The sequence below is a fragment of the Cajanus cajan genome, chromosome 5 (assembly GCF_000230855.2).
Source record: "Cajanus cajan strain Asha chromosome 5, NIPB_CcT2T_4, whole genome shotgun sequence".
Lineage (NCBI taxonomy): Eukaryota > Viridiplantae > Streptophyta > Magnoliopsida > Fabales > Fabaceae > Cajanus > Cajanus cajan.
This window is the reverse complement of record NC_138521.1, coordinates 64,642,331-64,653,790: the sequence shown is the minus strand read 5'-3', so window position 1 is coordinate 64,653,790 and position 11,460 is coordinate 64,642,331. Positions and strand designations below refer to the sequence as shown.

The following is an 11,460-nucleotide window of genomic DNA, read 5'->3' as shown; positions in this document are numbered from 1 at the left end:
CTACAAATTTAGTTGCGAGACCTTCATTCCATTTAAATTGTCTGAATTTTTGCATTTCATAACTCCATTATACAATATTTTTGGAAATGCTAGTAACTATATGATGCTATGAAACACACCTCCCAGAGCTGGTGCCAAATCTAATGCTCTGCAGATGGACTGTTTTTATTTGAAATTTTTGGTTGTTAACAATCATTATTCATTTTACCCCACTTTCGTTCTATATGGTACAACAATAGGAACCAAAACTAATACAGAGGTTTTGATCCTTTCTTCAAGCTTCGAGAACATTCTGATCCACTCTTTCTTTCTTTTCTGATAACATGGCAGCATGATGCTCCAAGTATTCCCTGCTGTTAATCTCTGTCAGTCTGCATGATATTTATGTCACAATCAGTAATTGCAACAAATATATTCGTGTACATGTAAGAATAGTGGTGGTTCTCTTTAGGTATCTTCTAAATTATATTGCACTGACAATATCTCAATCTCTAGAGTCTGTTCCTGATCTTAGATGCTCATATAAATAATATTAAGATGAGAGATTCCAACTCGTATCAGTTGGCAGGTAACACAATCAAAATTGTAACAAAAAATGATTAATTAGTAGTTTTTATGGGGGGGATAATATCATGCCTACTAATGGTGCGGTCTTTTGCAAACCCCAATTCATTGTCCACACAAAGGGAAGAATCATCATTTTTCCTCGATCTTGAAGAGGTTCTGGGTGCCATATTTTTAGCCTCGGATATTGTTACTATTTTTTCAAAGAGATCTTGAGGGCTCCCATCAGCTGTACACATTAGTCTGGCCTTGTTTTCATATATCACCTGTAACCACAGTGAAACAAAGCATCGTTCCTATTCTACTCTCACCATAGGAAAAGGAAAGAAATATAGAGGGTAGAAAAAAACATATGATTATTCATCCCAACATCTCATCACAGTGGCCTAAGCTTCAAGTTCTTAGAAAATCTTTAAAATTTCAACCTCAGGCATGAAACTTTCAATCATAAGAATTCTTGGCTGTTTGATATTTTGGTTACACATGCAGAATTTTATTCTTCAGTTTTTCTAGTCAAAAGTCAACATCCTTTCCGCCACATTATAAGACATATTTACAAATAGGAAGACACAAAGCAACAAGCTCTCAGTCAGATCAAGAAAGACAAACAGAACAATTTGCATGAGAAATGCTAACAACAATCTTTGACACACTTCTAACACACTATTATCAAGTGAAATTCATGAAGAAACCTACTAAAATTGGGAGTGAGACCTCCAAATTCACTAATTCAGGATACCCATGAGATTCACTCGACAATAAAAAGTGGGTGCTAACATTCAAAGTGCACTGTTAGCATTACATAATGTTTGGTTGGATGGGAATGAAGGGGAGAGGAGAGGGGATTTTATAAAATTTTCTTATTTGGTTCAATTTTTAGGAGGGGAGGAAAATGGAGGGAAGCAAAACTCCTCTATATCTATTTTAGCTCCCCTCCATTATTGGGGGGATTTGGAGGGGAAAAGAGGGATTTTTTAAAACATTTTTAGCATAATATCTAAAATATCTTGTGTTTTTAAATTTAAAATTATGAGGATACAAAGGTAAATTGGTTTTTAAAAATCTCTCTCCCTTCCCTTTCTCTCCCCTCCTTGGAACCAAACAGACCTTTAATCGTTGTATAATACCAGAGGTATCAAACAAGGGGCTGGCTCATGGCTAGATCTTACCTTAAGCAGAATAAAATATTAAAATATAAAGGTTTAGGTTTAAACATGAACAATCCATATAGAATGGCAAGGGACTTACATCAACTAAAGTGACAAACCTATGTGCAGCTGATTTATTGTGAAGCCCAAAAATTGGAATGCCTTCTAATGCCAAGGTATGAAATTTCTCTGTGAAAACAAAAAAACAAAACATTCTGTGAACATTGATTAATGGGTTTAATATACATTAGCAGTTGGGCAAAAGTATGAAAAAAACAAATATTTAAAGAGGAAACCAAAACTACCACAATGGGAATAAACAAAGTTTACACAAAAAATGAATTCGGGTATCTGACTTTTATCATGTTCCAAACTTAGTTACTTTCATCATTCCCATATGCAATACCCAGCGAACAACATAACTGTATCCATTGTCTTTTATATAGGACATAAAAGATGTAAGCATGAGGAAAATTGCTCAAAAATGTCTTACTGAATAACCCAAAATAGTCTGCAGCCCCAAGAGGTCTATCACAAAGTTCTTCAAAAGAAAAATAGGCACATCCATTAGCTCCCAATGGAACCTAATGAAGAAAATGAACACAGCTTAAAATTGACAACAATAGTGATTGTGTGCTCTATCTCTGTAATATCAAATTTAGCACATACATGGAGTGTCCTTCCCATCACTACTTCTACTTCTTGGGGGGTAGCGGTGCCTTCTCCAATCAACTGTTGAAAGTTTTGCTTAAGCAAGGCAGATAAATCTCTGCCGACCAAATAAAATCCTTGTTTACCCTGCAGTCCAAATTTGCAGAAAATAAAAATTGAAGAACCATAATCAGAGATTAGTGCATTTACGGACACAAGATTTTAGATGTAGTACCGAAGTCATTTTGCGGTAGTCAATTGATGAACCAATCTCATGTACTACACATCTTTCCTACAGGAGTATACATATATTAGGCAATTACTAAGAGAATAAAAGAACATATAGAAAAATATAAATGTGTCCTGGAGTCTTTACTTTCTTTCACAAAACAGAGACCATCAGAATTCAGTAACGGTATTATTTGACAGTAGATAAAATCATAAATAGATTTAGGCTTATGCCAGCATTGACCTGAAGCCAATATAACATCGCTCCGAGCTACGAAAACATCCAAATGCATACCTTCAATGATGCAATGAAGGGTAGAAAGAGATCCCTCTGCAATCCACCCTCATATAGGTTATCTGGAGCACGATTTGATGTGGCTACTAGAATCTATACTTGTCCAAGCACATTGAAAAAATGGAATTTTGAAATTAATTAGACAACAATTCCATAATTATTGTTTAGAGAGGGCCACTACACAGTTATATTACTTACAATGCCTTTGTTGAACAAATGTCTAAATAAGCGATTTAGTACCAATGCATCTGCTACATCTGTTACCTATGCAAAACCAAATAGTAACATATATCAAGGTGTAATAGCATCAAATAAAATATGCATGGTCAGAAAGAAATAGATGTTTTACTAATACTTTACCATAAATTCATCAAGACATAATAAAATTGCATCATCAGAAATCTCTCCTGCAACAACATCAAGTGGATCTGACAACCCCTTATGCTTCTACAAGGATACACAATACGAAATTTGAGATAGGCTTACAAAGATAACATCATTCTGGAAACTGCTAACAAAAAATTAATGCTCAAAGCACAAGGCTTCTTTTGTATACTTGAAGAATTTTAAAACAAATTCTTCCTTCAAAAATATACACAACTATCGGAACTTGACCCTACATAAAGTAATGATTTCAAACAACAAAATAGACACAAGAAATGCAATTTGATTGTAGCTTACTTATATTTATTATCAACAGTAACTGTATTGGAAAAACTGCAGTTTAACATGTAATAGAAATAAATAGCTCCTGCTCCCTTTATCTACTTGTAATTAACAGGTTCAGTAAACTTACTTGTAACAAGCTATGTACATTCAACATAAAGTCATGAAAATGAATCCTCTTTTTCCTCCAATTAGAGGGCCTGATAAGAGACAGCCGGTGAAGACAGTCAGAGTGTAAACCCTCATAAGAACACACTTCCATAGTATATTCTAAAAATGCCTCATATTCTTCCTATATTGAGAGTTGAAAAGGTATGACAACTCAATGGTATAAAACAATAGCAAATGAGAAAGAAAAAAAATCAATGGAAAAGAAATTCATTTCAAACTCACAATTGATTGAAAAACAGGTCCATCAGCATAGTTTTACCAGTACCCACTCCTCCATAAAGATATAAACCTTTTACAGGTGAGTAAGAAGGATGTGACAATAGACGCGACCACAGCCACCCACTCCTGCAAAACCAAAAGTCAAATTAAATTCAGAAATCAAACAAGATGTGAAAGATAAGATTCAACATTTTGAGCAGACATACCAGCACGAAGCAAGATAGAAACTGAAAGAATGAAATTCATACCTTACAGGCTTTTCAGAATTGCGATCCAATTGGCAGGTGTCCACATTCTCAACAAGTTCATCATGTAGTCTCTGAAGTTCTGTCAAAGTGTCTACCTGTTTCAAAAGAAAAGAAAAATTGCTTAAATAAAGGAAAGGAAGATTGGGCAGAACAATTACCAATTAAGCGCCACGAAAAATAATACATAATAATAGTAATATCCAACAGCATATTAACAACAAAACATGCTAGGAAAATCCGTTTCAGCAATGAAATTAGGCATTAATGAAATGTAGACACTCTACCTGGCAAGCATCACCTTCTACAAGTTCACCACCAGCAATTCTTCGTTCATACTCGACAAGAGGCCCAGCTCTGTTTGATTCTGTAACCGAAACAACAAATTCCAAGACAAAAAGACATAAGAAGAGAATGAAGTTTCAAACCCTCCTCAATCCAGCACACTGACAGCAAAAAAATGAGAACCTCTATTTGCGAGTTTTGCAGCACCAATCGAGAGAGCTCTCGTGGTGGTTGTAAACAAATGGTTTTTGAAAAAGTTGGTCTCAGCATGATCAACACCTCCACAAGCTGAACTATGAATATGACAGCTCTTCCCAAAGTGACATGGAGGTTCTGCAACATTAACACTACCGATCAAAACACAATCTTGCCTCTGAATGAGTGGTCGCAATTGTCGCAGAGAACGAAGCACGTTCCTCATCTTCAACTCCACTCCCAACTCCGACAAGAACCACAAGCTTCAGACCAATAAACCCTACCAAAAAAAATAAATCCAAGAACCCCTGAAATCAGAAACACTAATAACTCAATTTTGAATCATAACAATTCCTCAATAACCAAAAATAAAAAATAAAAAATTCTTGATATGCAATTGAAAAGGTCTTTGACTTTGATCAAGAATTATTATAATCATAATAATTAAAAATGAACAAATTTCAAGAAATCCCTGAAATCAAAGTCACTAATGTATCAGAATAATTTCTCAACAGCACAAAATTAAGTTAAAAAAAAAAAAAATCTCGATAGTACAAGATTTAAAAAAGGTTTTTCACCTTTACCACAATTACAGAACTTAGTGAGAAGATTCAGACAAATAACCAATTTAACCTCCCAACAAAATGTCACAAACATGCATCATGCAAGAAAAACCGAACTTAGTTAAGACAAGATAAACCGCCATATTTCCAATTCGTTCCAGTATGTAGCAAAATTGCGGAAAAGGGACAAAACAGTAAAAAAAAATATTATAAGCAAAAAAAAATCACCTGAACGGAGGTAAGAGCACTCCCAGAAAACAGGAAGAAGAAGTAAAAAAAAAAAAAGAATAGAGAAAAGCGAGTCTTGCGTGAAGAGAGAGAGAGAAAGATCGTGATTAGGATGATCTTGATAACAGAGCTTGGTAGAGCGATTGGTGTTTTCAAGTTTCACCCTTCAATTGCATTCCACGTTGGCTTTGCAATATTTGACACACGCTCTCGCTGGCACTTCATTTAAAATAGGAGAATCCGATAAAAAAAATGAAGGTGGTGATGCAATGGAACTAACTTAAAAGCTAAACCTGCAACAACATGGGAAATTGCCTTATTATGCCTACACTTATAATATTCATCAAATGTGGTAAATATTCACATGCCATCCACATCGAGGCCCCATTTAGCTTAAGGTCAGCACCTTTTTTTTAGTTTGTTTTTGGCATCAATTGGGTCCATATCCTTCTTCCCTGCCCTTTTTATTTTAATCCTGGGCCCACCTTTTCTCCTAATCCGCATGATGACATTTGTATTCATTTTATGGAATCACTTTTGGATTTTTTGCGTGAGATTTCGTATAATTTCTTTTTAAAATTATTTGTACCAAAATATCCTCGGATCTTCTCTTAACTAATTTTTCTTCATACAGACAGTTAAACAATTGAATCTCTTTTTTTTTTTTTATAATATTTTTTTGATCCTAGTTATATAATTGAATCTATGAACGTTTCAATACACTTAAGAATCTAATTTAGCTATTATGTTATTGTTAGACGTTGTTGCTAAAAAATATATATAAATGGTTAAGATTCATAATATTTTACTTTTTTTTAGTAGTTGGACGTTATTAAGTTAATAATTAATGAAAAGCAATGTAGAGATAATATAAAACTAAAGAATAAATACTTTCTTTGTATTGTAAGTTTGTAACATGATAAATATTTATGGAGAACGAACAAAAATAGTGGTCCTACAGTTTCTGCTTCTACCAACATACTACTACTTGAAAACTTGAAATGTATCCAGTGGGGGCGAGTGCATCTTATACTCTTCCATTTTTGAAAAGACAAAATATAATATGAAAAAAAAAGAATTTTTAAATAATTCTGTGTCAAAAATTTACTGTTTGTTTTGTTATATTCCACTTTTATTATAGAAATATATCATGTGAATAAAAATAATTAAAAAATAGGATCTCATATTAATATTCTTTCTGTACTAAAATAATAATTTAGTTATAATATAATTATAACATTTTTTTTCATATTATAACCTAATTATATACTTTTATGAAATTAAAATTTATTAATTTTATGGTAAATATTTTAAAATTATTTTTTCAATTGATTAATTAATATTATAAAGTTTTGTACATCAACAAAATATTGAAAATAAACTATTAAAAAAATTAACTTGTAGTTCCGCACAATAATAGAGCCAAAAACTACTTGCAGGAGGCATCTTTTTTCACGTGGTCAAATGAACTTGTTTTCACCATTACCAATAATTTCATTAAATTTATAGCTTAAAAAATTGCTTCTTGTGTTATTAAAAGTGTACTTATATGAATAAAAAATGCATAAATAAAATAAACATCTATTTTCTTTTGTTGCTTTAGAAAACTCTATTTGTACCTTGTTTTTTGTTTTATATAAAATGGCATAGAATAATAAGGAATAAAAAAAAGAAATAATTTTATTTGATTTGTTTGAAAAATTGTCGCGTGTGAATAACGTGTGTTTATAAGGAATGACAAATGAGGAATTCCCGGAAGCAATAAAACATTGAAATTGAAAGCGGTGTTGTGATGGATTCGAACCACAATTCCCAGGTTTGGGTTATAGTATTCTCGTAGACGCTTAATCAGCATAAAATAATACCCACCATTCACATCCACGCTGTTTCCAATCTTTAATTAGTCATCATTACTCTTGTTTTCTCATTCATGAATATACTTTTCATTATTTTAATCCAATGCTTACTTAGTAATTTACCCTTACGTGAATCTAAATCAAGAAGCACCATAACGCCAAAGGTCCATTGGGCTAACTACACTCTTTAGTTTAGAGCCCAATGCAATATGATGGGCCTGAAGGCCCATTTTCGAAGTTCGGGTGTTCTGTTCTGTTTCACCGAACAGAAGCTGAAGCAGAATCAGAACTGCAGTAGCGTGTGGTTGTTGGGGGAAGGAGAGAGATGGCGAATCAGGGCGCTAAGAAGCGGAAGGAAGAGAACGCTCGTCACATGGCTAGACTTCGCCACATCATCATCGCCTGCAACGTACTCTCTTCTTCTCTTTAATTGTAATTGTTGCAGCCACCAATTGTTTTTTCGATGATACCGTTGATTGATGACCTAATTCTAGGGTTTTGTTTTGAATTAATGTATAGGTTATCTATGTATTGTTAAGGATGTTGGTGTTCCATTCGAGTTTCACATGGAAGCATTGGATTGGGTTGGCTGTGACTTCCTTGGCATATGTTATTCCCTATCAACAGCTTGCGAAGATGGCTACCCCTAGTTATGCTGATGATGGTGAACTTTTAGATGGCGGCTTTGATATGTCTACAGGTGGAGTTTGTGGGTATGTCTTTACTGTTGTCTCGTTTTAGATCAAGATTTTGATTCCTCAACAGGTTCCTCTTATAATTGCTCATGTATCTTGGATAACGATGCTCCATGTTTCTATTTAGTTTCATGTTTGTTTGTTGTTGGGCTTAGGATCCTGTCTTATTGGGAAAATTGTTTTTAGTGATTTCTTTGGTAATTTTTTTATCTCTTATGTTGGTGTGTGATATTTACATTTTGTTATTCACTTACTGTGAGTGATCTTTTGCAGGTATTTACACGATGTTATCTACATAACATGCTTTGTGCAAGTCATGTCCATCGTCTCTGGAAAGTTTTGGTACACCTATCTTACGGTTAGCTTCATAATCTGATCGCTAATGTGCTGTACATTTAGAATATATAGGTTTTGTAACTGTTATTGTTATAGTTTTGCACTGCCACTACTTCAAAGAATGCTGTCTTAGCTTATCAACTAGAGATTTTTTATACATCAGCCTTGGCTGTGTGTTTGTATATGTTCCATCTTGCATTGTAGTTAGACTTGGGTTTATTTACCATAAAGAAGTATTATCCAACAAAGAGAGACACCAGAGAGAATAAGTTCCTTGTAAGTGCATGATGCATATATTTTATCGGCTAAAATACAATTTTGATCCTCTTCAAATATCAAATCCGCAATTTTAGTCCTTAAGTTTTATAAAATTCACAATTTTGGTTTCCTCGCTAAATGTCTATTCATTGATGATTGATTGTTAAAATTATAATATCTCTTGACCTAACATTAGGTAGATGACATGATAAGTAATACTACCTCTGGTCCTTTTTATAAGAAACAAGTGGTAGTGTATTTTACACTATTACTTATTTCTTATAAAAAAATATAAAATAAAAAAAAGACCAGGGGGTGTATTCAATAATATTTTGGTTAAATTGTATTTTTAGTTCTTATTTTTTTTCATTTTTATCTCATTTTACTTCTTTTAAGAGATAAAAATGAGAACTAAAAGTGAAATTTAGTCTAAATATTATTAAATAATAATAATTATTATGTCACATGTAAAATCATGACTAATGTTACAGTTTTAACGATCAATGAATAAACATTCAATGAAGGGGAAAAGAATTGCGGATTTTATAAATTGGGGGAGTAAAATTCTAGAATTAAAAAGAGAGGTCAAAATTTTATACTAGGAAGACAGCAAAAGATGGTGTCATTTATCATTTAATCCCCTAATAAAGTCTGACATGGTTGAAAAATAATTAGGTCTCATAAGTATGCTGACCAAGGTGCGATTCCTAGTCATGTGTATGAAAAACACTTTGTTTGGAGAGACAAATTTCACTTTGATGATCTCTACATTTCAAAAGATATTAATCTCCAACTGTTAGCTAAGGGATGTCCTTGGTGCATACACACATTTAATCCCAAGTGAATGTTGTTACCCGGACAAAGTAGTTTGCTCATTTATATTAGATTATTTATTGCTGTACAAATTCAAATGTGGTTGATAGTACTGGACTGCAATCATCTGCATTCTGCAGTTCAGAAAGAACTGTGCACTATCATGGCCCTTATAATTACTTAAAGTTTATAACCAAAAGAAAATTGTAAATTTGATAAGTTGTGAGCTATTGAATTTGAAACTACTTTGTGTTGGGTTCTTACTGAATTGAAGAAGATTGTAGTCCTGTTGGGCTGGGGACTTCTTGATTTTTTACTTTGTTTTGCCCTTTTATGCCCAAAATATGCTGTAAGAAGTTGCAGTTGTAATCAGTCACCACCAAACTTAATATTATGTAAAAACTTGCAGTTGTAATCTGTAACTCGATGTGCTTGACTGACATACGAAATAGTGAAACCCTTTAAGCATTAGAAAAGAGAATACTACAAACTACAGATCAAGTCAGTGACAATTTCCCTTGCTTGTCATTTGCCAGATACCAGCTTTTGGAGCATACAAATCCTTTGGCTTGATTAAAGGATTTTTGCCAGGAGGTTCAGAGGTACGGTCACCTTGTTGATTCATTTGTACATTTATAATAATAATAATAATAATAATAATAATAATAATAATAATAATAACCTTATTAACGTCAATTTTGTATGTCATTTGTGAATTAGGAATCATTTGAAGATGAAAAGACCCGCAAGAAGAGGGAAAAGATGGAGAAGAAGGCATCAAGACCCAAGTTTGTCAAGTCAAGAACTAGATAGTTTGTTTGAGTGTACGGCACCCAATTACACAATGTAACCCAATATCCAAGATTCACGGAGGTTGCACTGAAACATGAACTGAAACATGAAACTTATTGAGAGCACACGCTGCACAAAGTCTAAGTTGTATTTCATGTATAACAAATCAATTTCTTTTTTCATGCTCTCCAAGAACATGTATGCTTACACAGTTTAGAAAGCTAACCTTTGGGATATTGGGATTAAGAGTTATCAATTACAGGAGATTCATCATCTTTATTTCTTTCTAGAGTTAATGACGTGGAGTTGCTTAAATGGAGTTTAATCTTGGGGTTGGAAATCCTACATAGGTGTCATAAACGGAGCATTCTGTATGATAGGTAGCTAGCATATGAAAACCTCATCACCCTTCAAAATGAAAACGCACTATTTCTTAATCTATTGTCGCACCATAAAAAGCCAAACATCATATATGGAGGAAAATGATAAGACCGCTAATTACCCTTTACTCCTTTAAAGTCCTTTTAGGTGTTGAATTAATTCCATAGTAGATGTTACCTTTGCCAGATTATATGGTAACGTGCCATCACAAAGTTTGGGCATATTTCCTGATAAGAATTAGAAATTTTAGTTTGGCCATATTTCCTGATAAGAATTAAAAATTTTAGTTTACTCGATCAGACATGCAATTTACTGAATTTAGCTAAGCACAAATTTAAATTGCTTTTGTTTTAGTTCGCGTGGTACAGATATTCTCCTCTGTGAATCCACTAAGATTAATGGAGTGATGGTCCTAAAATATATTTTATAAAGTATTAGTTTATTGACAAGGAGTTTGAGTAGTTTGTGTGAAAAATTATAAGTTCAAACTTGTCATTGCTGTTGAGAATTGCCTTTGGAAGTTGCATATTTTTAGGAATATTTCAGATTTGTTTTAGTTTGAATAAGTCAATTTAATTAGAATTTATCATTAGTCGTTAGTGGTCGTTAGTGGACTATCTATTTCTTATTTTTCAGCTAAGTTATTAGTAGTGGTTGCTAGAGTCACGGGATGTGATCTCTAAGTCAGTTATTTTCAATGTATTTAAATTAAATTGCATTGAGATAAATATATACAGTTTTCACATCCAGCACATTCAATCTACTTTTTCACTCTCTCTATTTGTTCTCTGTATTGCTCTGTTAGCATTTGCCTTTCCTCCCTAAAACCAACAATTGGTATCAGAGCCCTCTTCTTGAGGGACCTGTGTGT

General features: G+C 33.2%; 2 protein-coding genes across 5 annotated transcripts; one reads left to right on the top strand and one right to left on the bottom strand.

The window, feature by feature from the left end:
* Positions 1 to 26: 26 nt before the first annotated feature.
* LOC109811873 (uncharacterized) lies at positions 27 to 5,782 on the bottom strand. Of its 4 annotated transcripts, none has more exons than XM_020375719.3 (15): positions 5,459 to 5,771; positions 4,656 to 4,975; positions 4,475 to 4,554; positions 4,191 to 4,285; positions 3,946 to 4,068; positions 3,683 to 3,752; positions 3,247 to 3,333; positions 3,085 to 3,150; positions 2,887 to 2,979; positions 2,599 to 2,655; positions 2,382 to 2,510; positions 2,206 to 2,296; positions 1,813 to 1,901; positions 637 to 830; positions 27 to 371 (listed from the first exon to the last, which is right to left on the bottom strand). In XM_020375719.3, the coding sequence occupies exons 2-15, from the start codon at positions 4,891 to 4,893 to the stop codon at positions 275 to 277; spliced, it is 1,509 nt and encodes a 502-aa protein (XP_020231308.1). In that variant the 5' UTR covers positions 4,894 to 4,975; positions 5,459 to 5,771; the 3' UTR covers positions 27 to 274. The 4 variants fall into 4 exon arrangements, with proteins under 4 accessions (XP_020231308.1, XP_020231309.1, XP_020231311.1 ...); XM_020375720.3 differs by having other exon boundaries at positions 4,656 to 4,947; XM_020375722.3 differs by lacking the exon at positions 5,459 to 5,771 and adding an exon at positions 5,246 to 5,363 and having other exon boundaries at positions 4,656 to 4,947.
* Positions 5,783 to 7,565: 1,783 nt separating this feature from the next.
* On the top strand, positions 7,566 to 10,487 carry LOC109811875 (transmembrane protein (DUF788)). Its single transcript, XM_020375724.3, has 5 exons — positions 7,566 to 7,723; positions 7,834 to 8,027; positions 8,283 to 8,367; positions 9,953 to 10,018; positions 10,137 to 10,487. Exons 1-5 carry the CDS (start codon positions 7,640 to 7,642, stop codon positions 10,227 to 10,229), a joined length of 522 nt encoding a protein of 173 aa, XP_020231313.1. The 5' UTR covers positions 7,566 to 7,639; the 3' UTR covers positions 10,230 to 10,487.
* The last annotated feature ends 973 nt before the right edge of the window (positions 10,488 to 11,460 follow it).

Excerpts from the sequence above, each read along its gene's own strand:
- LOC109811873 (XM_020375719.3), bottom strand. The coding sequence starts at position 4,893 with ATGAGGAACGTGCTTCGTTCTCTGCGACAATTGCGACCACTCATTCAG. Across the intron at positions 4,555-4,655 it reads TGCAAAACTCGCAAATAGAG|AATCAAACAGAGCTGGGCCT; the intron begins GTTCTCATTTTT and ends TTTCGGTTACAG. Across the intron at positions 3,151-3,246 it reads TATGTCTTGATGAATTTATG|GTAACAGATGTAGCAGATGC; the intron begins GTAAAGTATTAG and ends GGTTTTGCATAG.
- LOC109811875 (XM_020375724.3), top strand. The coding sequence starts at position 7,640 with ATGGCGAATCAGGGCGCTAAGAAGCGGAAGGAAGAGAACGCTCGTCAC. Across the intron at positions 8,028-8,282 it reads TCTACAGGTGGAGTTTGTGG|GTATTTACACGATGTTATCT; the intron begins GTATGTCTTTAC and ends GATCTTTTGCAG. Across the intron at positions 8,368-9,952 it reads TTTGGTACACCTATCTTACG|ATACCAGCTTTTGGAGCATA; the intron begins GTTAGCTTCATA and ends GTCATTTGCCAG.